Source organism: Bos indicus, chromosome 19 (assembly GCF_029378745.1).
Source record: "Bos indicus isolate NIAB-ARS_2022 breed Sahiwal x Tharparkar chromosome 19, NIAB-ARS_B.indTharparkar_mat_pri_1.0, whole genome shotgun sequence".
NCBI classification, from domain to species: domain Eukaryota; kingdom Metazoa; phylum Chordata; class Mammalia; order Artiodactyla; family Bovidae; genus Bos; species Bos indicus.
Genome location: NC_091778.1, coordinates 56,800,345 through 56,824,810, shown reverse-complemented (window position 1 = coordinate 56,824,810; position 24,466 = coordinate 56,800,345). Strand labels below are relative to the sequence as shown.

The following is a 24,466-nucleotide window of genomic DNA, read 5'->3' as shown; positions in this document are numbered from 1 at the left end:
GGTCTATCTGCGGCAAGTGGGGTCTACTTCCCTGACCAGGGATCGAACCTAGGTCCCCCTGCTTTGGGAGCACAGAGTCGTAGCCACTGGACCACCAGGGAAGTCCCGGAACATCTTTTTTAAAAAGCCACCCAGCTAAGGGTCAGGGCAGGAATGAATAGGAGGGACAGGATCGGATACTCATGCTTCCCACCCTTCACTCTTTCCTCCCCCTATCAGTGCGCTGTGTTTGGCTGACTTCACAGCCCCCATCTCAGCTTTGGCTGCTCCTAGAAAGTGTCTTCGGAGAAGGCAATGGCACCCCACTCCAGTACTCTTGCCTGGAAAATCCCATGGATGGAGAAGCCTGGTAGGCTGCAGTCCATGGAGTGGCTAAGAGTCAAGACACGACTGAGCAACTTCCCTTTCACTTTTCACTTTCATGCATTGGAGAAGGAAATGGCAACCCACTCCAGTGTTCTTGCCTGGAGAATCCGTCTATGGGGTCACAGAGTTGGACACGACTGAAGCGACTTAGCAGCAGCAGCAGCAGCAGCAGAAAGTGTCTTTGGACCCTTAGAAGTACCGATGCCTGCCGCCCCACCCTGCACCCCCCCACCCCGCCTCGCCAGAGACGTTTGTCCCAGGCACGGGGATTTTCAACTCCTGGTGGTTCTTCCTGGTGGTTTTTCCTGGCAGCCAGGGGCTCCTTCAGCCTTTCCTCACCTGCACCCTGACCTTGCCCCACTCCCCCAGGATGGGCCCAGGCAGAGGATGAAGAGGAAGGACAGTGACAGGCCCCCTCTGTCAATCCAGGCTGTAGCCCCTTTGGCGGGGGCTGGAGGCTGATCCTGGGGACCAGTGGAGAGCCTGGAGCCCCCGTGTTCCCCTAGTGCTGGGGAACGTGCGGAGGAAGGCTGGTGGCTGGTGAGGAGAGGGAGGGAGCCACTGCTGTGGGGGAGGGGGCGTGTCTCAAGAGGGAAGACGGGGCAGCCTCCTCAGCGAGCTGTGGGAAGAGTGGGCTGGCTCCCGAGCTCAGTAAGGCCCCAGCCCGCTGGCCTCGCAGTGTGTGCACCCTTCTGAAATATTTGGAATAATTAGCAAGTGAAAGCAGCAAGTTAACCGGGGAATGCCAGGTTGGCCAGGAGCCAGCCTCGAGTGCAGGGAAAGAAAGGGGCTTGGGGGAAAAGGGGGTCCGTGGAGGCTGGGCAGGATTGTGTGGGACAGTGCCTCTGTTTGTGCCTGCCTGTGTGTGTGTGTGCACGTGTGTGTGCTCACGCGTGCTGGGGGAAGGAGCTGTGCTGGCAGGGCTAGGTGGGGGCCGGGGGTGGGGAGTGATGGGTTCCAGGCAAAGCTGGGGCGAGAGGGTTGAAAGGTGCCTGCTGAGTGTCACCCATTTCCTGTGCCTCAGTTTCCCCATCAGAACTCTGGTAGGTTGGTTCCCCACAGGCTGGAACCTGACGGTGGGAGAGTAGGGTCTAGGCACCCTGTCTTTCATCTTCCCTGGTGGCCTTCCTCACCCTCAGTCTGCATTGGAGGGAAGGTGCCAGGTGGGGTGATTGCACCCGAGGGTGGGAAGTAGGGGCCCTGGGGCTGGGGCCCTCTGACCTCACACCCTGTCCCTCCAGAAAGGGACCGAGGAAGGGAGGAGCTGGAGACAGGCCCAGGCGAGGACTGAAGGCAAGCCTGGGCAGGCCCCCGTGGTGGGGGAGTTGGGGGTGGTGGGGGAGTTGGGGGACGTGAACCGAGCCCTGGGCAAGCCCGGCCTTTGTGAGTCCCCAGGGCCAGGGAGGGGGCTGCGCCTCCTTTGCTGCTGCCCGCTGGGGACTACAGGTACTGTCTCCACACTGCACAGGTACAGGCGCTGGGGCCTGGCTGCAGGGGACCCCTCCCCAGGGCTGCCTCTCAGTCCTTGTCTCTGGGGACACAGAGGTCATGGGGAGGGCATCAGCTGGCACTCTGCAGGCCTTTGGTGCCCCCACCCCGTCTTCCTCCCAGCCCTTCCCCCTTGGCAGTGAAGCCCCCCAAAAAACTGGCCCCCACTTTCCCCCAAACAAATTTGCAAGCAGGTCCATTTTAAATTTTTTAAAAGCTTTATTTTTAAAAATGTTTTACTGTAAATAACTTTTCATGAAAAAGTTAAGTTGCCTCACGGGGCAGGAGGGTGGATGTGGGACACAGCCCAAGGGGCTCAGGGTGGAGCAAGGCACTCCCCTGCACAAGCACAGGCAGGGGGCTCAGGGTGATCCCCCGTTTCCTGGTCCCAGTGGTTCTAGCAAGCACCGCGTCCCTCCCGGTTAAGCCTCAGCTATAGCTACACTCACTAAATTAGTCTTTCTGTCCCCCCTTCCCTCTGCAGCTTGGCTGCTCCTGTCCCCAACCCTGCATAAAACCAACTCCCCGCTGCTCTCAGCCTCAAGTTGGGCTCAAAGATTAGGGATTTATACCTCTAGAGATGGGGCCAGAAGGCCCCAGAGGCCTTAGAAAATCTCCTGGCTCCACCCGGCACCCCGACCTCAGTTCAGTCTCCTCTCTCTGGCCCCCTTCCCCATCTCCGCCCCACGTACTGCCGTACTGCCGGCCTGGCCCCAGGGAAGCTCGGCCGGGAGAGGCCCCTATGGGGTTAATTTGCAGTCACCTAATTAGCACTTGTTGTACCTGGGAACTTTCTCCGGATGGAGACCTGGGGAGGAGAGCCGGAGAGGGAGAAGTCTAGAGGCTGAGACGCTCTGGGGCGGACCCTGTACTGTGGCTTCCAGCCTGAGCAGGGACCCTCCAAGCTGCAGCTCTCAAAGTGAAGGGGCCCGAGTGTGTCCCTGGGGCCGGGAAGAAGTGGATCAATGAAACACTGTGTATGGGGGCTGGGGAGGGGAGGCAGCAATCCTGGTCCTAGGTCCCAGTTCTCAGCCACCTGGGCTGGAATCTGAGGACGGCCCGGGCTGCGGGCCCTGTGTCCTTGTGGGGTCAGCCTTGGGAGACCTGGCCCAGCCCCTGCCTGGGCAGTAGGGTTTCCATAGGCCTGCACTGGGGGGCAGTCTGGGCCCAGACGTGGGCGCTGTCCGGAGGGGGCGGGGCGGGGCCTGGTTTCTTACAAGAAGGCACCCACGCTGGCCCAGTCGTGCAGGTCGGTGGCCAGGGTGGCATCTCCGGCCTCAAAGAGGGGCTCCGGGGGGAGGCAGCTACTGCTGCTCTCATCCCAAGGGTGCTGCAGGAAGGACGTGGCCAGGAAGGTCTCGTCGAAGTCCAGGCTGTCGGCAGCCTGCTCCACTGAAGCCCCCCAGGTGGCTGGGCAGTCGATGTGGTGGCTGTGGACGGTGAGGTCCACGTCCCCGTGCGAGGCGGGGCTCATTGGTGGGCTCAGCTCCAGGGCCTCCAGCGAACCCAGCTCCCCACCCAGAGTGCCAGCGTCGAAGATGGCCTCCCAGTCAAAGTTGCCCTTGAGGGGTTCCAGCTCGCCCTGCTCCTCCTGGGTGAGCAGCAGGGTGCTGGGGGGCCGAGGGACCTTGGCCACCCGCTTGGGCAGTGGCTGTTTGCGCTTATGCCCGAGCCTGCCCTCACCTGCACCCCAGCCCGCCTCCCCGGTGGCCTCCTCGAACTCCCGCAGCAGCTGTTGGGCCTCAGTGTTCACGGTCAGTGGCCCGGCCCACGGGGCGGCGCTGGGCTCTTGCACGGCCTGGCGGGCGAAGGCTGGGTGGATGTGGACCGGGGGCAGCCGCCGCTTCTTGAAGGCCCCGCTCAGCAGCCGCTCTGCGTACTGAGGGTCGATGCGCCAGAAGCCCCCCTTGCCAGGCTCGTCCTTCTCCCGAGGCACCTTGATGAAGCACTTGTTCAGGGACAAGTTGTGGCGGATGGAATTCTGGACACAGGGAGAGAGGAGAGGAGAGTGGGTGAGTGGGCAGGGTTGGAGATGGGGGGCACCCAGTGCCAGTCCCCACAACCAGCTTCTCTCCAATGGGGGCCACTAGGAGGGATGGAGGGCAGCAGAGGCGCTGCTCAGACCAGGAGGCTCTGGGATACCAGCCACGGGGCACCGGGAGTGCTGTCGGGGGTTTTTGTTCCCTGTTGCCAGGATATCTGCCTGCTCAGTCATCCGAGCCCTGAGCTGCAGGATGGCTCTCAGTGCCACCCTGTCCTGCCCTCCCTCCCCTCCCCTGCCGCTTGCAGCCTCTGGCCAAAGGCCTCGGCTCCCCCAGGGCCTGGACGGCCATCTCCTCTCTGCCTGGGCCTGGCTGGCCTTCTCTGTTTGTGAAGTGAGTGAGTGGGTGTGAGTGTGTGTATGTGTGTGTGTGTGTGGGGGGTGTGTGGAATCTGATGATTTTCCTTGTTTGTAGAGCCGGCCGCTGGCCTGGGCCCTCACTCCCCCGCCACCCCAACACTCCCCTCCTCCCATTCCAGGCTCTGAGGCCGAGGTTGATTATTACCCGGCCAAGAGGGCCAAGGGCATAGCGCTCATTCCTGGGGCCTCTCAGGCTTGGGGTAGGGTGGCAGGGGGTCTCTGCTTTCTCACCAAGGTTACAAATGGTACTGCCCCCCGGGTCAGAGCCCAAGCAAATGTGGAACATCTTGGAACTGCGATCCTGTGGCCTGTGACACAGGGAGTGATCCGCGCATCCTGGGTCTCTGTCTCCAAGAGGCAGATGATCAAAGATGCTGATGGTCAAATATGCTCAGGGCAAGGTGTGCCCAGCCTCCCATCACTACCCTGCTTTGTTCATGCCTGCGTGCACAGTCCCAACCACGTTGGGGAACAGGGGTCTGGGGCTTGGACGGTGGGGCCGGCAGGTGGATAGTGCCCCCTAGCAAGACTGGGATGTTTACATGGTGGCCTGGGCCCCTTGGCTGCTCTGTGCCAGGTTCTGGAGACTTGGAACATGAAGCCAGTGTGGGAGGCACAGCCCCTGTGGAAAGCACCTGGCTCAGGTAATTGTCCCCCCAGGGAGGTTCATGAGAAGGGTGGGGAGGGGAGTGGTGGCAGGAAACCAGGGAGGGTTTGGGGTGGGGGCTGGGACAACAGCTTTAGGAAGGACCCACAGCCCTTCCATGGGGACACAGCTGGCCTTCACACCCCAGAGCACAGCCCCTCTCGCCTCCCTGTCCTCCTCCAGCCAACTGAAACCAGGCAGGATGTAGAGCCTGTTTCCGATTCCAGTCCGGCCCTGACAAACTGGCCTGGAGCAGGGTCGTGTCTAGGAATTCTAGGACTTGGGACAAAAATGTGTCCCTCAGTCCATCAACCTCCCTCTAGGGGGCCAGCGTCCAAACATAGTTTAGCCCTGGTCTTTGGACTGGGCCTGCTGGATGGGTGACAAGTTCTTTCCACTTCAACCTCAAATTCAACACCCCTAAAGCCCTCTGAACATCCGCCCTCCTTCCTCTCTGAAGTCAGAGTGGGGGCAGTTCCAAGCACTGGGCTCCCTAGAGGTCCTTCCTCGACGGCCTTCCTCCCTCGGGCCCTGGCTTGATGGCGGCGCCTGCGGATCCGCAATGCCAGTCCAGCCCGCGAGAGCGTGGGCCAGGCTGGAGGGCCTCCCCTACCTGCCAAGTGGGATCAGCGTGGCGGAAGTAGCAGAAGTTGTCCGTGATCCACTTGTAGATGGCCGACAGGGTGATCTTGGTGGCCTTGCTGGCCTGCATGGCCATGCAGATGAGCGTGGCGTATGAGTAGGGCGGCTTCACGTGCGGGTTGGTGGCATAGTCCACGTCGTCGGGAGGCGGGGCCTGCAGCCCCGGGGGCGCGCTCCGCGACGTGCACGACGACGTGGGCTTGCCGGGCGTGTGCGGCTGCCCCAGGCAGGCGGGGTCGGCCGCCAGGGGAGACCCCGGCGCGGCCGAGCCTGGCACCTGGTGGTAGCCGTGGGGGTCGGTGCCCCCCGAGGGCAGGGCTGGAGCCTTGGCGTTGAGAATAGAGAATTCCTGCAGCCACTGCAGGCTGGTCAGGCTGTCATCCAGAGCGTCGGGCTCCTCCAGGCCGCCCTCCGGCCCGGGCTCCTCCGCCGCCCCTGCCCCCGAGAGGCGTAGCCAGCTCTCCGCCATATCTGCGGGGACTCTCCGAGGGGGCGGTCAACATCCACGAGCCGAGCCGAGGGTGGCCGGCCGAGCTCTCTGGCCCGCTGACGCCCGCGGCTCGAGTTACACAGTCTCCCGGAAGAGCGCTTCCATCCCGCGACCCGGGGGTCGCTTCCTCCGAATTGAATGAGGTGCCTGCGGGGACCATAGCGGGAACTGAGCCCTCTTCCCCTATCCCCGACGAGAGAGTGTGCGCAAGGAGTTGGGGGGGGGGCTCCTCTAAAATTGTCCCCGCAGCTGGGGAGGATCTTGTACTGCCTTAGTCTGGGAAACAGAAGCTGTGCCCGGTGGTCCAGCCTCCGCAGGGTCTGCCTGGCTCTTCCTCTTTGATGTTTTAGAGGAGACTTAATTAGCCAAACGAGGGAAGAGTGTAAGGGACATCCGAAGCCATTCTCTTCTCCCCAAGAGTGGGAAATCAACCCCTCTCCCCTCCCTCCATAACAAATGGAAACGGGGCGAGGAAGCCCAGGAGGGCAGTATCTTTGAAAAGGGCTGTTAGGATGAGGGAGCAAGGGGAAGGAAGGAAGGAAACAGGATAGAGAGTTGTAGGGACGCGGGAAGTGAGTGTCCCCCAAACTTCTCTGATGTCGTCCCCCGGGCCCGCCACTTACAGACGCCCTCCCTTTCCGCGGCCGGCAGACCACCCCGTCCCTTACCTGGCTCAGAGCGCAGCACGGGCCAAAGGAATGTTCTGGAAGAAGTTCCTCCCACTCCCTGCGGCTCTCTGACACCCCACCCCCAGCTCGATGGCCCAGCCAGCAGTCCTTGTCGCCCCCACGCCCGACGGCGCCTCTCTGAACGCCAGAGGCCGGGGGACCGGCATTAAGTAGCAGCTCCGAAGGCTTCTCCTGCTGCTATGGCGACGCTCCGCCCCTATAAACAGCTTCCGCTTCTGCCATTGGTCAGTGTGTCTCCAAGGGGACCGCGGGTTCTTAACACTCTCTCTGGCGGTAACTCTCTTCGAACTCCCTCCTCCTGCCGCCTTCTCCCGCGCCACGCAGCCCCCTACCCGCCACCCGGTCCCGGCTCCAAACATTCCCGCGCAAGGGCCCCGCGCAGGGTTCTGAGAGGCGCGCGGTTCGGCGCTCCAGCCGGCGCCCCGGGAGCCCCGGGTGAGCCGTCCGCTGCGGGAACCTCACTCCCGCCCTACCCCCCTACCCTCCCACCTTCCCGTCTAGGCTGCTCTGAGGTGTAGACGGCTCCTGGGACGCAGCCTGGGCGCGCGGAGGCCAAGGCTGGGAGCGGCTTAGACTCGGGGACCGCGTGCTTGGGGTTTTCCTTTCCTCTCTGGGTTGTGAGTGGCACTTAGGCACGTTTCTGCGGCCTATCCCAGTCTCCCGACCCTGATTGTCGAGTGGTGCCCGCAGGCAGGTCTGACTCTCCGATGCCACCTGCCGCTTAGGTCCGCAGACGCCCCCATGGCAGGTAGGGTAATCATTCTTCCTGGTAAGCGCTCCCTCCCAACCCCATCCTCAGCAAGGTTCCCAGAAGTGGACATCCCAGGAGCTTCTTCCAAGTGTCCCTCCCTCCCTTCCAGATAGTCGAGGAAGCTGAGTCACTGAGTGGTACCCAGAAAAGCCATGCCCTTGCCAAATTCTCCTACCAGGATCATTTGCTCCGTTAATTTCACTAGCCTTTAAGTGATGAGGAGCAACAGCGGACTGTAGTCCGCTCTCCTCCCTTCTCCCAGCCTCCCTCCAGTCACCAGCTTTCCTGCTCTTCAATTATTGAGCAGCTGCAGTTGGAAGTTCTCCGGTTTAAGGGCGGGGGGAGGGGGTGGGGGTTGGGGGGAGGGCTCCTTATCACACCTTTGCACAGGAGCTGTGACCAGGCCAGCAGTCAACTCCCATCCAGAAACATGTCTTTCCCTATCCCTTGTCCTAGTTCACTCCTTCATATCCAGCTTGTCTTGAGGAAAAATAATAAAGAGTGCTGGAGAAAGTGAGACAGAAACTTTCACAAATAAGCCAGCTGCGCAGTTAACGGCTCTCCTTCCCCTGTCAACAGTTTTATTCATTTTTAAGAATCATGCAGCAATCCATAAATGTTGCATCCTTGACGTCCCCACTGTAGTGTGCCCACAAGTGTACTCCAGGGGGGTGAGGGGTACACAGATGGCACGACAGGACACGCAGACTCCCACATACTAGGTGTGCAGATCCTAAAGCAAAGTGAGAAACCAGCATGCCGAGATCAGGTGGACAGGACACAAACTCTTCCCAGGTGAGATGGCTTACAGTGTGTGGATCTGTGCCCAGGCGATGCCCCAGCGTGGGCATGACCCCTGGGGGGATGGGACTGGGTAGGAGAAGGAAAAAGGACTCCATGAGGCCAGGGTCATGGCACCACTCAGAAGTGAGCTCACAGGTGAGTTCAGACCCGAGCATGGCAGGAAGGAACCGCAAACTCAGGGGAGTCTGTGGCTTCGTTGGAGAAGCCAGGCCCTGTCACAGGTTCTCTGGGTCACCTGCTTACAACATGATGGTCTCCAGATGATGGCTGGGGTATTTGCCCTGTTCCCTGACCAGGCTGAAGACCAGCCTGTCTGGATGAGCTATTTCTAGGAATCTTTTTATCCCCACCTTTGGTCGGACCATGTGGCATGCAGGGTCTTAGTTCCCAGACCAAGGATCGAACCTGCACCCCCTGCAGTGGAAGTGCAGAGTCTTAACCACTAGAGCACCAGGGAAAGTTTTACTTGCCAAAGAGCTAAATGAGAGCAGAGAGGTGGGGGGCTTGGGGAGAGAGCAGGAACTGTCTGAGAACAGGCATGAAGAGCCATTTCTCACCCAGGTCAGTCTTGGTTATGGAGCCAAGGCCTTGAGGAATCTCTCTGAGCTTCTTCCTTGGAGAAGGCAGACCCTCCAGAAGGGGTGAAGACAATGGCTTCCTCTTAGGGTTCCTGGCCGCTGTGGCTACTGTTTACCTGCCTCTCTTTCATCTCAAGTAACAGCACATTGTAAATACTACCTGCCGGGAGAGCAGGTGGGTCTGAATGCCACCACCCCAGGCTCAGGGAGGTCCCATTCCCTAATGTTTCTGGGGCTCAAACTTCAGGGAAATCAGTAAGTGGGGTTATTGCTCATATCTTAAATAAGATAGGGGCCATACGAATGTTTTGGGGCCTGAAAAAAAAAAAAAAAAGTGGGGCCTGAAACAGCAGAGTCTGCTGCAGGATTTCAGAGAAGGTGAACGTGAGAAACTCAAGACAGAGGCAGAGATTCAGGCTTGGCTTGTGTAGTGTCTGTTGGGACTACAGGCCTCCCCATCCCCCAGAGCAGGATGTGACCCACAGCCACCAGTGTGCGGGTCACCACCCGCCTGGCAGCGCCAGAAAACTACACAGAAGCTTTGAAAGGTCCTCTGGGCACTGAGCTCACCTCAAGGCCTTGGGGAGGACCTGAAAAGTTCTTCGAGGGCCACAATACCAACTATTAATTCAGGTCATCGCGGTGGACGCATCCTAGGGCTCTGTCAATCACACCTCTGCCTCACAAACTGTTGGATCCAGCTTTGCTTCCCAGTCTCAGGCTCCACTGAACAACGACCTCTTCCAAAACCCGGCAGACAGCACATCTATCTGAGAGCGGGAGGAATCCACTGCCGACACCAGTGTTGAGACAGGAACAGCCCACAGCTTGCGGTCTGACCTTGCTGTTTCAGCATGTCAGTTGTATGTCCTACACAGGACTGGGGTGGGGTGGACACATGGTTTGAACAATACCTCTAAATCTCTCATGAGCCTATGGAAGGTAGTACCTCCCCCATCAGGCTCAGCAGACCTGGGGTGAGGCAGGGGAGGACAATGGGTGGGGGGAAGCCCCCTGGACTACCCCTGGCCCCAGCTCAGCCCTTTCCCCAACCTCCTTTGGGGCTCCTGGGCACCAGTTGAGAATCACCGCTCCACCCCTCTCGCAATCTGTTTCATCAACTATTTAAGAAAAGGGGGTGGAGATGGCTACAGTGGGGATAAGAAGGCCACTTGACAGGGCGGTAGTGATGAAATGTGATACCACACGACAGCTCCTAACACGTGCCTGGCACAGAGAAGGGGTCAAACTGTTTTTGCGCTGTCACCTTAGGATGGAGTCCCAGGCCTTCTTGAGTGCACCTGATCATAAATAACCCTCCGGAAGGGAGCCATGTAACTAAGGGATTCTCAGATTCAAGCACGATTTAGCCTCCTTCCTAAGCAGACAGACACATGAGGCACTGCCTCTGCCACCAGAAAGAAGAAAGAACTGTTTTCCCAACCAACCTTCCAGTGGTTGCCACTGTTTCCTGTCCTGGAGAAAGGAGCTCCTAACACTTTCTGAGGGGGAACTCCACTTCTAGTGCAATATGGCTTTCCCTTTTTGCAGGAGTCATCCCCCAACCCCCTACCCCAAACTGGAGGTTTCAGATTGGTCATGATGTCCCAGAGACCAGAAAACACCAGGTGTTTGTAAGGAAGTCACGCAAACTCCGAGTCCTCCTGGTCTACCCGCCTAAGGAGACAAAGATGCACGAGAGACAAGTGGTCCACGGGCCTCAGCTCCACCTGAAGGTCAAGATTTGGTGGAAACGTTTGCAAACAGTCTCTGCAGAGGTCTCAGGAGCTGCAGTTCATCCCGTGGCTTTAGCCCTCAAGGAGCAAGGAGGCTTCTGGTCCCTTCTGAGAGGGGAAGGATCATGACTGCGGAAGAAGGCTGGGAGAAGGAGCAGGCGCCCTCAAGCATCCAGCTTCCACGTGGGTCTAAAGAGTCTCCACGTGTCTTGCTGAGGATGCCCAGCAGGTCAGCGGTGCAGTGAGGCCAGGAAGGGATGCGAGGACAGGAGGGGGGCCCTGGCACACAGGCCGCAGTTCTCAGACGGCCAGAGGCCCCCACACGCAGGGCCTGTCCTCGGGGTCCTCCAGGCTTTCAGAGGACAAGCGCCGGCGCTGCGTGTTCCGACGACTTACCACGTTGTCATCGGCCTGCCAGGCACCTGAGAAGAGAAAAGCAAGGTTACTCGAGCTGGACCTCCAAATCGGTCCAGATGGTGTCCCCAGCAGGGCAGCCTGGGAGTTCAGCACGAAAACTGGCAGGCTGCCCATGACTTGGAGCTCCCACGGTGTGCCAACCACAGCACATGAGGAATCAGGAGCAGTGGTGCCCACTGGGCCAGGGACAGTCACGGACACTGGGGCCCGCAATGGCGGGACACATGGATGGTCCCTGTTTTGTGGGACCTTGCCCTAGGACCCACATTTGTATCTTTATTTGGTCTTAAAGTTTGCTTCAGTGTTACCGCAGACAAGGAAAAGAAACTGGGTCTAGCTGAGATTTTCGTGAGGCAGGAGGAAGTGGACGGGAGGGAGAAGAATGTGTTAATTTGGGCCCAGAGTTGATGTTTGCTGTGGGGGCCAGGGTGGAGCAGGAAGTGCTTGGCTGCCCAGAGGGTGCCAGGGACTGAATGGCATGGGGGAGGACAGTGCAATAGCCATTCCTCTCTTTCTGCAAACAGCCCGCTGAGGTCTGCTATCAGCTGGTGCCATCAAGCCCAGGAGGTATCAGCCCCAGAGCCGTGGGGTCTCGCAAGTACCATCCTCTAAACTCATCATCCTGTCCCCAGTCCACAGCTCCTGCTTGAGAAGCTGCCCACGCTGGGAACGTCCACACCCCTGGACTGGGGCTTCTCTCTCCTTTGTGCTGTGTATCCAGTCACGACCTCTGGCTTGTTCACCCTCTGCTGCTATTTAGTCGCGAAATCATGTCCCAGTCGTTGCGACCCCAGACACTGTAGCCACCAGGCTCCTCTGTCCATGGAATTTTCAGACAAGAATATCGGGGCAGATTGCCATTTCCCTCTCCAAGGGATCTTTCCAACCCAGGGATCATCAAACCCAGGTCTCCCACTTGGCAGGAAGGATTCTTTACCGCTGAGCCACCAAGCAAGTGCTGTTCACTCTCTAGTCATGTCTAAATCTGTAAAACTGGGTACACCCCCAACTTGTAACATACTGACTGTGTGACCCTGGGCAGGTCATTGTACTTGGAGTTCCAGTTTTCCCGTCTATCAGATGGAAGTGAGTACTTAGCCCCCAGAGTTGCTGGGAGAGGTAAGCGAGGTGACACGGCAGAGTGCTGAGCAGGGTGCCTGACTCTTAGAATGTGCTCGACAACCAGGCCCGCCCCCAGCCTTGTTCAGGTTCATCTCCCCCCAGCAGTCCTCCAGCCCACAAACTGGCTCCATCTATTCATTCCCTCCAGTGCAGCAAGAAACTCCTTTCAGTGGAGAGGAGGAAGCCCTAACCCCCTGGGGTTGGGGAAAGTCGTCCAACCTCTGGTCTGAGAACCTCTGAGCCATCTCTCCCAGCCTGTCCCACACGGCCCCCCAGCCAAAGAGGGTCCAGCATGTGCCGACTTGCTCCCCCAGGGCCTGTACCACTGCCCCCCTCCTCATGCCGTGAAAATCGCTGAATCCTTGAATTCCTCCATTGCACTGTGACCTTCTCCTGGGCGGAGCCAAGAGGCACACCCGGCCCAGCAGGGGGCTCATTCTGAGGACAGAGCCCATGACCCTGGACTGGGGGCCTGAGGCTCAGTATATTCTCCTGTCGACGGAGGCCACTCATGAGGGTCTGGGGTCAGCCTTCGGTTAGGCCAGCCCAAGACACGAAACCCTTTAATGGCAGAAACACTAGGATTAAGTGGGTAGAAAGTGAGTATTTCGCATAAATGTCCAGTTGCAATCATCCATCCTAAACCTCTTATACTACCCTGCAGAGGTGGACCCCGGGCCAGAGGAGTCCGTGGGACAGAGAACTGTTAGGTATCTCTCGCAGCCAGACAGAATGTGGGGGTCCCTATTCCCTGGGGGCACCACAGTCTGGTACCCTCTAAGGATGGCCCTCTAAGTGTGATGGCATGACAAGTAAGCCAGATCGCCCTTCTAAGTTAAGAACCCCCAGAGAGAGTGAGTTGTTTGTTCAAGTATATAATTTGGTAGAACTCATACCTATTCCTCAATGTTTAGGGGGCAGGACTCCGGAACGGTGGCTGTTTGGTGGGAAAGACCAAAAGCAAATGGTAAACGAGAGAGAAGACACGGAGACACACACGCATGTACAAAGTCAAACGCCTCCACTACGCGGCTACCACCACGGGCTGCCAGGTCTGAATGCCTGAGTCCTTGCTACCAACGCCACCGGTCCAGTTCCTGAGCCAGGGCGCACACGTGGCTCGTTCTGAAACCACCTCAAGACCCAGACCTGAAGCCTCTGTGCTCCTGGGCTTCGTGACAGTACCCTTTCTTCTCAAAAGGGCCCCTGCTGGACCCACGGCCAAACCCTGCTGCTGCTCGGCTCCTCCTGTTCAGAGGGAGAGCCTGGGTGCAGCAGGTAAGCCATTCTGTCCAGCCCTCAGCCAGAAAAGGGAGCCTGGAGATTCGGGATCTTTCAGCAGGGGTAGAAAAAGGTGCTTCTCGCTCAATTCTATCCTGGGGACTCAGAAATGGGAGAGTGGAGAGACCTCTAGAGGCAGATTTGAGAAGCACATCCAGGGTGCTTTTGCACACCCCTTCCTGTCTCTGAAAGTGTTAGTCACTCAGTCATGCTCAACTCTTTTCGATCCCATGGACTGCAGCCCACCAGGCTCCTCTGTCCATGGCATTCTCCGGGCAAGGATACTGAAGTGGGTTGACATTCCCTTCTCCGGGGGATCTTCCCAACCCAGGGATCGAACTCCAGTCTCCTGCATTGTAGGCAGATTCCTTACTGTCTGAGCCATCTTCCTGTCTCTGCCCAGCCACTAATTAAATGCGAGGGCTGTAACAGCTCCGACCATCCTGTAGAGTCTCTCCAGGAAAAGCGGATGTTCATTTCAATTTTCCTTAGTATGTGGGAAGTGTGACCCTTGCTAGTATTGTCCTAGTCTTGGGTTATTTCAGGTCTCCATAAGTACTTGTTTTCTTTTTTTCTGGTCATGCTGCATGGTTTGGGGGTCTTCGTTCCCTAGTCAGGGATCGAACCTGGGCCATGGCAGTAAAAGTGCCAAGTCCTAACTACTGGACCGCCAGGGGATTCCCTCCATAAGTATTTTACATTTCCTTGGTGATGCCCACTCCTGTACAATGCAGTCATTTAAAAACATTTGTATTTCCACTAAACCAAATTATCCTTGCTTTTCCCCCATCACTCCCCAGAGCCTTTGCACAGAACTGTCACCAGTCCCCTGACTACTATCCTGCCACCTGTGTGATACGCCATCATGTTCCTTGCAACCACATCTGCCTAGCACGCATTCTAATCTGCTCACCACCTACCCCTCTCAACTCAGATTTCCTCCCTTTGGGAATCTTTCAGAACAACCTCAGAACATACCAATATTCTCACACTCTGCTTTAGTTTTAGGGTCCAAGAAGATCCAGAAGCTTCTTAGAGAAAGAGGGGCTGGATTGACACAGGTACTCTCTGAGCATCACTCCCACATGGGTGATGAGAGCGGGGAGGATAGGGACGTGAGTGGTCCTCGCCACCAGCTGGGGATCCTGGCAGAGCACGTGTGTGGCTGGGGGCAGTGGGCCATGGGATGTTCCCCGGGCTCTGCTGCTCGTGGGCCCTCTGTGAGGGGACTGACATCCTTGTAGAGAGGGAGACAGAGTGCCTGAGAAGCTGTCCTGGCAGCTAAGCCAGGCTGCAGTACCTCAGCCATAGGATGGAACTCCGAACTTCCAGCTGAGTGTGACGAAGCCTGTCTATTCCATGGGACCTACCAAAGTGGGTACTTCTGTCATTAACCCGACAGATCCTTCCAGAGAGTTCCCCAGCACTTTGGTACCAGTGTGATGCTAACAGTGGAACTGGAGAAACACTTACTGAGAGAGCAGATGTACTTGCCCTCTCCCACGAGAGCCTTTGAGACCTCCGGGTGAGGCTGCGTAGGGACCCCCTCGAGCACATGCCTGGGACCAGAGCAGCCACCCCAGGCATGTGCTTTCACATCTGGCCTGAACGGTGAACTCGGTTTAATCTGAGAATGGCTGGCTCCCAAGATCACCATAAGGAATCCCAGGTCTCACCCACCTCCTGCAAGCCCAGAGTGGAACAAAGATACACCAGCAGGCTGGCCACAGGGAGGTAGGGAGAGGAAGAAGCAGACAGAATGGGATCAGTTTCCACCAACACGGTCGGCTGAAACAATCCCCACCCTCTGCGAAAAAATGAGGGTGGGAAGGGGGGTCCCCAGGGGGGAGCAAGAACCTAGATTTCTCTTAAAGCCCAGTGGGCACAGCTGCTACAGACACAGGGCAGAGTGAGGGGATGTCATCTTCCCCAGAGTGAAAGTGTTAAATCACTCAGTCATGTTTGACTGTGATCCCATGGATTCTCCAGGCTCTGTCCATGGGATTCTCCAGGCAATAATACTGGAGTGGGTAAGCCATGCCCTTCTCCAGGGGATCTTCCCGACCCAGGGATCGCACCTGGGTCTCCTGCATTGTGGGCAGATTCTTTACCATCTGAGCCACCAGGGAACCCCTGGTCATCTTCCCCAGCTACTGACCAAAACAAATTCTTCCTGTAACCCTTGCCCCGGACACATCCACACTTTTGTGGAACAGGGATTCATCTATTCTCACAACTTTTTTTTTCTTGAAAAAATCCCAGCATGTGGAATATAGGCCCTTGCCAGTTAAGAATGGAAGCCCCAGCGAGAGCCCCTTGGGTGTGCGCACGCCCAGCAAGCTCGGGGCACGAGTGAACATGAACTTTCACAGTCTGGATAACATAAATGAGTTTCAAAATAAACAAACCGGACAGACAGACTTACAAATTTGGCAAAAAGACATGAGAAACACATGGACAGACAGAAGCCAGGTAAGGAGCGGGAAGGCAGGAACGAAGTGGACCTTGGGCCCCAGCCGCTCCCGGCACAGACTTGGCAGGGTCAGCGCTAAGTGGGGAGGCGTCTCTGGGAATTATGGCTTCCCCTGCCGCAAGCCTGCGCAGGGCCAGAGGGGTGAGGACCTGGGTCTTCTGCAGGCTGATGGAGAGTGGCAACCACAGGAGGCTGTCCCTCCAGCCCCTAGCCACGTCGCCGAGCTAGTAAAGCACTGGACCCACGACAAAGACGTGGCTGTCCTGAAGCGAAGGAAGTCTTCGTTTCAGGGCACTTTAAAAGATTACAGAACCACGCAATGTGAAGGCAATCTCTGCCGTGAACCCAGGAGAGGCAATTTCAACCTAGTTCACTGGGCAAGATGTGGCTTTAGAGGCCTGCTGGTGGAGCCCTTGGTAAGCAAGGACCAGAGGGACCTCAGTGCCTGGAGTGTGACTGACAGGTGGGCTTCTCTGTGAGAATGTATCACAGATTCAGTTTAGCGTCGTGGGAACACGTCAGGGGCACCCTGATGGCCCTGGGAGAGGGCCAATTGAGTTAAGGCTCCAGGGAGAGGAGGCACCCTCCACCCCTGATCTCTCCTCTGGGATCCACGTCCAGTGAGCATAAGGCAACTGGTGGTCACCCAGGCTCTGGGTCACAGAGCCACTCGCTCATCTATGAAACGCTGACTCTCAAATTCCTCTCTGATCCTAATGATCCACGGTCCTCTGGGGAGTTGTAAGTTCCCTTTTCAAGGGCTCAGGGCTCTCTGAAACTTTCTCACAGAGGTGATGTCTGCCTCCCATGCTGCTGATAGAAGCAAGACGTGGCCCCCTGCCACGGGATCTGTAAGATTGTGATGCATGCGCCCCATCAGGACAAATTGGAAGAAATGGGAGGGATTTTTGCCCCTTTTCTTCGTGCCTTAACAGTCTCGCTCAGAGCAGGGGTCTCTCTTTGCTCAAGGACTCTCCTTTCAGCAACTGGCTTCCAGCATCTTAGCAAAGCCCGTGCCTTCTTGCAGGAACTCCAGGGCAGGAGGTGGGTGTTCCAGGGTCAGAGCAGGGGTGCGAGCAGGGGAGGGAGCGTCTCCCACCAAGTTCATGTTCAGCAGACTGCCACTCACCGGGTAAGCAGACCTCAGAGCACAGCTTATTGTCCAGTGCTTTCACGCTGGCGATGTCAAAGTCATTGTTATTGTCACACTCCATACCTAGAAATGCGCATGTCCTCTGGCCTGTAACGGAGTTAAGGCAGTTAGAGAGGGGCTGGCTGTGTTTTTTCTCTGCTTTGCTGTCCTTAAAATAAAAGTCTTAAAGATGGAGACAAAAAAAAAAAAACCATATCATATGTTAAAAAAAAAGACAGTAATTAAGTGGGTAAAGAGTGGACAAAAAAGGAATTAAATAGTTTGTGTTCTCCTGTCCTGCTGTTTCTTTAACAGGCTCCTTTCCAGCCTTTGTTCCTGGGAAGTCAGACCCTGGGGAGGGCTGCAGGATGTGGGCCCAGGCCCAGAGCAGGACTAAGTCAGGCTGGGAAGAGCTGGGGGGAGCCACCGGGGAAGCGATTCTGCCTCTGGCCCGTGACTGTGGGTTTGTATAGGGTGTGTTTATGACCACAAGGCTCTGCGAAATGACTAATACATAAAACAGCAATTAAAGCTCTTCGGTTCCACAATTTTGCCCGTCAAATCAAAGAACTGCTTAGTTCACAAAATTACATTTTCTGATGAGGCTTAATTTGTTGTTCTGAGTATGTTTTAAGGCAGCAGTCCCCAACCTTTTCACCACCAGGGACTGGTTTCCCGGAAGACAGTTTTTCCACATACCAGAGGGTGGTGGGGGATGGTTTCAGGATGATTCCAGCTCATTACATTTATCGTGCACTTTATTTCTATTATGATTACATCAGCTGCACCTCAGATCATCAGGCATTAGACGCTGGAAGTTGGGGACCCCTGTTCTAAGGGACTGACTGGAAACCTACAGTCATGTAAGACAGGGACAGTTTTAGATGTTATTTTTTTTCAAGACTCTCCCCTCTTTTTTTTTTCTTGGTGGAAGGGACAGGAAGAAACATACAGCTACCGTGCTGGGCTCTGGAATGTCAGGCAGAAACCACTTGCTGCCCTGCACTTTCCAGAAGCTAATATTAACTACCAGGGCGACAATCACAATGGGGAACTCAACCCTCAAGACATCAACTGCAGCGCCCAAACCCCACTCGGCTGGCGCATGGAGGCACAGTCTGGTTCACCACACTGCTCCTCCCCGGCTCCCCGGCCAGGTGGGAGCGGTCCGGTGTGCCTGCGCCTCCCCGACGGCACCCCACCCCCGGCAATGGCCAGCACCAAAGCAGAAGCGACTAGCGTGACACCTGCGTCCAGGCTGGGATCCAGGTCTGCTTTGGAGGTCGCCCTTCTGAGGAGGCGCCTCAGAGCAGTGGAGGGAAGAGACACTGCTCCCTGGGGCGCCAGGTCCTCCCCTCCCAGGTGGGAGTCCCAGCCCCGTCGGATCCTGCTTCCCTGCTCTGCCTGTAGGTCCTCTCTAGGCTTACTAGAAACAAAATTCTTCCCCCTGAAGATATGATTGACCTTATTTACTAAACAGAAAGAGTCGCAGATGTAGAAAGCAAACTTATGGTTGGGAGGGGGAAGAGGAGGAGGGCTAAATTGCGAGTTTGGGATTGACATATACACACTGCTATATGTAAAACAGCTAATAAGGGCCTGCTGTATAGGGCAGGGCACTCTACTCAATACTGGGTAATGATCTATGTGGGAAAAGAATCTAAAAAAGAGTGGTTGTACCTGTATGTATGTATGTATATAATAAAACATTATACATAATACTTACAATATTATATAATGTATATATATATATAATGGATTCATTTTGCCATATAGCAGAAACCAACACATTGTAAACTACTCCAACTGAGAAAAAAAAAAAAACACCAGGTATAATTGAGGCCTAAATGACAGTAAAGAGAGTCTGCCCAATAGCCTACGAACACTGGCCTGCCCTGAGCTGCCGAAGTCTCTGCTGCAGCCTTCACTGTGCCCACTGCTGCCAAGGCCCTGCTGCTACTGTAACAACAGCCCTTTCCTTCACTAAAGCAAAACCAGACCTACTGCCTGCAGTCCTTCCCACCAAGCGATGGAAACTGCCCTCTGCTGCTGCTAGAGCTCAGCTCCAGGGCTGCCCGACCAGCTCCATGAGACTCGGCTGAGAAGCTGAAGCAGGAAGGAAGGTGAAGGAAGCTGCCCAAGAAGCTTCAGAATCTACTCCACATAGACGGAGAACCACCAAAATGATATCTTCTGCAGCCTTGGCTCGGGGGCCTGGAAAAAGCTGGGAAGGCCCCTGAGGTCCTCGGATACCCTGCTGGATTTCTGCTGTTTCATCAAGCAAATTTTTGCTGTTCCACCCAGTCACACCAGTGCCCCTTTCTGTACCGTTTAGCGAATACCCAGGAAAGAAATGTGGTAACAGGGAGCCAAAGACCAGGCCTTTTACCATCTTCCCGTGTGGGCGATGCGTCCTCTTCCTCTAGAACATCGTTCCCCTAGGACGGAAGGAAGGCGCTATGAGTCCAGAAAGCAGTGACACAAGTGTACCGAGTGGCTGAAAACAGCGCTAACCACCCTCCTGGTCTCTGTGCGTTTCCCATCCATGTGAGACGGCTCGGAGGCCCAGCAGAGGCAGATTTTGCCTGGCAAGACAGGATCAGCCTGTAGGGACCAGGTCTGAGGCACGTTACAGATAGATCCTAGGACTCAAGAATAGCCTAGGTAATAGTTTAGCTCACACTGTCTCTCTAAGGTGGATGTCAAAGTTGTGAATTGAAAAAGCAAACTGTGAGATCAAAGCACTTTCAGAAATTCCTTAGGATCCCAAACCTTGTCCAGATATGTCTTTGAGAACTTGTGGCTCAAAAAAAAGTTCTGGCGGCCTCACTGTGAGCCAGGTGCTCCTATATGGCCCCACAGCTGGGTCTGAGCACTTCTCATGCTAAATTACAATCCTGACTCCTCCACCGGATGGAGCTCCTGGATGGGTGGAGTGGGTGACAGGCAGGCAAAAGCCACGTCACGTGGTCGGTGTCCCCCAAGTGCCAGGAAGCACCCGTGAGCCGGCTGTCCCAGGTGAATACTAAGTGAATGGAGGACAAACATCCTCTCGAGGGTCTGGCCTGGAAGACTTCCCTCTAGAACTCTCTCCACGTCTGTTACATTGAGACTAGTGCCCTCGCTAATTGGGCAATCCTTCGGCTCTGCACCTGCCTCTTAACAGGCTTCTTCCAGAACAGCTCCCATCCCATTCGCACCCTCTGCCAGCACCGAAGGCCCCTAGACTTCCCCGCACCACCACCGTCCTCCGCCTGGCTGTTACCTCTGCGTCCTGCTCCTCGGCGGCTAGGCCCATGAAGTTGCAGTCTGGAGATGCCGCGGGCGTCACCTGCAGAAGAGCGGCAAAAATCAAGGTGCAGACACCACCTTGTAAGCTGCCAGGCAAGCTTACCTCCCCAGCTCGCCTGGCAGCAAGCCCAAACCAATCCTCAGGACAGAAGTGGTGCCAAACCAAAGATCAGATATGAGGGTGTCTTCGACTTAAGGACGCGGTACCCTGTTTTCTGGGCTCCCTTCCCGAGCACTGGGGAGGCTTTCTGATCTCCCTGGCAGACCCTGGACTGAGCTGCTTGGGATGAGCCTGCAGAACCAGAGCTCTGCAGATGGCAAGGGCCATCCCGCACCCCCCGCTTACCTCTTCTTCATCTGAGGGGGTCCTGCTGGCGGCCCGGGGGGAGGGGAGGGCCTCCCCCTCCTCTTCCGTGCCAGGGGCGATGTAGGAGCCGGACATGGAGGAGACGGTGTCGGTGCTGATCTGGGAGTGCTGGCTCTGGGAGGACACCATGGACATGACCGACTGGGCCAGGCTGCTGCTGGCAGGGTCTTTGGAGACAGGAGTTGGGGAGGGGGGGAGGAGATGGAGGTCATACATAGCTGCCATGAGCCGACTGGGAGCAGGGTTCTCTCCCCGCACCCGGGGGCCATGAGGACCATGGCAGCCTGGCCTTGCCCTCACCAAACAGGGTTTAGATTTAAGGTTTGCCAAGGTTTGGCTCCTTTACGCTTTAAGTTTAAATTTTTTCTTTTTGGCCACGCAGTGGGCCACGGAGGATCCTAGGTCCCCGACCAGGGATCAAACCTGAGCCCCCGGCATTGGAAGCTCGGAGTCTGAATCACTGGACCCCAGGGAAGTCCTTATCCTTTACATTTTAGAGCTCTGAACTCAACCTCAGGAGTGAGGGATTTGCTTTTCCCTGTTACGATGTTAAAAGAAACCTTACCACAGCAGGACTGGGAGCAAGATACCTGCCTTCCCCCTAGCTGGGTGGCAAGACCACCCTCTCATTTCAAGACACTGAGTCCCGCTTCCCTCTCAAGTTGGGCCCTACTTGGTGTGGCCGCTGAGGTATCACTTGGCTGCTTCCCCAGTCCATCCCGGAGGAAATACTAGAAGTGCCATGGACTCCCGCCCTCCTCAGGTACCTTCTGGGGAGGAAATCGTGGAGGAGAGCGGGGTTCCCGTGCAGGACGACTGATCAATAGCTCCTGACGATGACAGGGTCAGGTTCTCACTTTCTGGGGTGACACCACATTCCTGGGGAGAGGCAGAGTTGGAGGGAAGGGGTCAGGGCAGGGGACCCGGGCGAGGATGGTGGGGGGTGACATGCGAGGCAGAGCCGGTTTCTCCTCTGTCATCACTCTCTGCAGCCCTGATCTGGGCTGGCTGGCTGTCTCCCCGGGGAGGTGCGAGCGCCTCCTGCCCGAGGCCCAGCACCTGCTGGAGCCACACAAAGACAGCAGCTCAGATGACCCAGGTCAGCTAGCAGCTGTGACACGGGAACACCCCAGGCTTCCCCAGGATTACAAACAGCTTTCCTTCTGAAGGGGAAGAACACAAAACCAGTCGAGGCCCTGGAGCCCCCCTGGGCTTCTCCTCTGGGATGGGGGGGTTGGTTCCAGCTCGATGGATCTAACATAAACACAATCTCCCTCCCCAGCCTGCACCGGCCCCCCACCGCCACCCCGCCATCCGTCACCTGGGCTGGTAACCTCAGTCCACCCCGGGCAGATGCAAAGGTCTGTTGGTACTCTCTCCTCCAGGTATTCTTTTCTTAAACTGTAGTTCAGGCATCCCCCCTGCCTAGCTCTGTCTGTCTCCTGCCTGATCCTGTTTGCACACCTCTGCCGGGGGGAACTGGTGGGGCCAAGTTCCCGCTGTACCACTGGCCTTCTCAGGGCCCCCATTTCTGCTCCGTGCTCCACGTGTACCGTCCCTGCGACCAGGAATGTTTCTCTCGCCTTTCTGTTCAATGTCTGAGAAATTCTGCCCCTGCAGTGGAGGTGCAGAGTCCTAACCACCTGACAGCCCGGGAATTCTCCACGGACCACTTTTTTGTGCGTGTGGCCCATTTTAAAAGTCTTTATTGAATTTGTTACGATATTGTTTCTGTTTTATGTTTTGGGTTTTGGGCCACAAGGCAGGTGGAATCTTAGCTCCCTGACCAGAGATCGAACCTGCACCCCCTGCATTGGAAGGCAAAGTCATAACCACTGGACTGCCAGGGAGGTCCCACCATGGACCACTTTTTAAAGTGAGCATCCCCGCTCCTAGCCTCAACCCTCCCTTACCTGATCAGTGGTACCACCTGCCACATACACTTTGACTGTCTTTGACTGTCCTGCGTGTCCACCCCACCCCGACTGCCAAGCCTATAATAAGCACCACGAGGGCAGGACTTTAGTGTCTCTCCACCGCTGCTATTCTTAGCACAGAGGATCACGACTGGTCAGATACACAGGCCCCATACTTTGTTGAAAGAATGAATCTACTGACACCTTTGCTGCATCTCAGAGGGTGTTCAGAAGGTGTCTGATGAGTGAATGAGAGCAGATGGACCGGAAGAGGCCAGCAGGCAGGAAGGAAAGGACCCAGAGTCCAAAACCCAACAAGGATGGCGCATATATTACCTCTCTGAGATGCTGGCCTGACGGTCTCTGAGACAGCTGCGTTTCAGATTCACTGCAGGAACGCTCATCGTCCTCTTCGGGCAGCACGGAAGAATTCTGGGAGATGGACCTGCGTGAGGCCGGAGGGAGAAACAGCTGCAGCCAATGCCCACTTAAAGAATGGAACTCGCCTGCACCCCCATCAACTAGAAGTCAGAGGGCCATGGGGGCAACTGCAGGGAACTCACCTCGTAGGAAGGAGTAGAGACGTGGGAAAAGGCACCGAGGGGTCTGAGACCTCTTCTGGGTGTCAGAAAAATCTGAGTTTTCCCTTTTGCTCCTTCAAATAGTTGTGTCTGAACTTGGGGGAAACCACTGACATTTTTAGGGTTTCAGTATTTTCATCTGTAAAATACCCTCCTTTCTTCTTTCAGGGAAACTTATATTATGACTTGTGCCTGTGCACGCACGCTCAGTCATGGCTGACTCGGCCATGCCATGGACTGTAAGCCTGCCCGGCTCCTCTGTCCCTGGAATTTTCTAGGCAAGAATACTGGAGTGGGTTGCTATTTCCTCCTCCAGGGAATCTTCCCCACTCAGGGATTGAACCCATGTCTCCTGCACTGCAGGCATATTCTTTACCACCATGCCAGCTGGGAAGCTCCATGACTTGTGCCAAGGTGGATTTAAATACTTAAGAAATACAGATCACAAGGCTCCTTCAGTCCTCAGACTAAGTGACGCTCCCCAGGGAGGCTCCCATAGATGACCCTAACAATGTCATCTTCCCTATACTTTATACCCTCCTCCCGAAACAGAACTTGTAAGTTTTATCCTTCTGGATCCGCCTAAGGACCCATGTACCATCTTATTTTCCTCTCCTAAGGGATGGGATAACTCCCCCTCAGGCGTTGTTAGCCCAGGTCTCCAGTGAAACGAGCAGCTCTGGCAACAGGCCAGAGGGTCTAGGCCGCCCCTGGGGCCCAGGTTTGGAGTTGAGCACGGAGGAGCAGAAGGATGGACCGAAAGCATCAGGTCAAGGACTCCAGGGCCAACGCTGTCGCTCGCCGCCTACTCACTTGGAGAGACTCTTTTTGAGCTTGAGTCCCTGGCTGCCGCAGTCGGAGAGGCGGTCGAGGGGGGAGAAGGTGCGGACGGGAGGCAGGTGGCCGTCGCTGCCGTAGGAAGGCAGCATTCCTGAGAGGTGTCGGTCTCCGAGCACGTGGAGTGGGGGGACCGCTGGGGATGGGGTGAGGGGCCCATTGAGGGCCTCCAGAAGAGACACCACCTCATAGCCTGGCGGAATGTTCTCTGAGGACTAGGGGAATCAGAGACAGGTTGACAAATTGATTAGATACTTTTCATTTTATGGGAGGAGTGTGTTTCTTCCTCTGTGGTGGAAAAATGCTTTCTTTTATATCTAGTCTGGGGGTTCTGCCAAGAAAAGCGTCTCTATCAGAGGCAGAAGAAAGAGAAAATATCAGAGAACCACATGTGCCGAGACTCTACTCATACATGAGCTGCTTCTTAATAATGTTTATTTTTTGATTATAATAGAAAT

The 24,466-nt window shown here is 56.3% G+C and overlaps 2 protein-coding genes across 4 annotated transcripts in view; both read right to left on the bottom strand.

Moving 5' to 3' along the window:
• Positions 1–2,053: 2,053 nt before the first annotated feature.
• On the bottom strand, positions 2,054–6,855 carry FOXJ1 (forkhead box J1). Its single transcript, XM_019982495.2, has 3 exons — positions 6,702–6,855; positions 5,515–6,180; positions 2,054–3,835 (listed from the first exon to the last, which is right to left on the bottom strand). Exons 2-3 carry the CDS (start codon positions 6,010–6,012, stop codon positions 3,068–3,070), a joined length of 1,266 nt encoding a protein of 421 aa, XP_019838054.2. The 5' UTR covers positions 6,013–6,180; positions 6,702–6,855; the 3' UTR covers positions 2,054–3,067.
• A 1,169-nt stretch (positions 6,856–8,024) lies between these two features.
• The window catches only part of RNF157 (ring finger protein 157), a 74,995-nt gene continuing 58,553 nt past the window's right edge, over positions 8,025–24,466 (bottom strand). For 2 of the 3 annotated variants that reach the window (XM_019981495.2, XM_070774046.1), the window contains 8 exons: positions 23,985–24,223; positions 22,927–23,035; positions 21,442–21,553; positions 20,654–20,841; positions 20,282–20,347; positions 19,406–19,454; positions 17,014–17,124; positions 8,025–11,013 (listed from right to left, as the gene is read on the bottom strand). In XM_019981495.2, the coding sequence (XP_019837054.2) occupies positions 10,892–11,013; positions 17,014–17,124; positions 19,406–19,454; positions 20,282–20,347; positions 20,654–20,841; positions 21,442–21,553; positions 22,927–23,035; positions 23,985–24,223 (996 nt within the window). In that variant the 3' untranslated portion in view covers positions 8,025–10,891. Of the gene's footprint in view, positions 11,014–13,026; positions 13,068–17,013; positions 17,125–19,405; positions 19,455–20,281; positions 20,348–20,653; positions 20,842–21,441; positions 21,554–22,926; positions 23,036–23,984; positions 24,224–24,466 lie in introns of all 3 variants that reach the window. The other variant, XM_070774045.1, reaches the window with a different exon arrangement.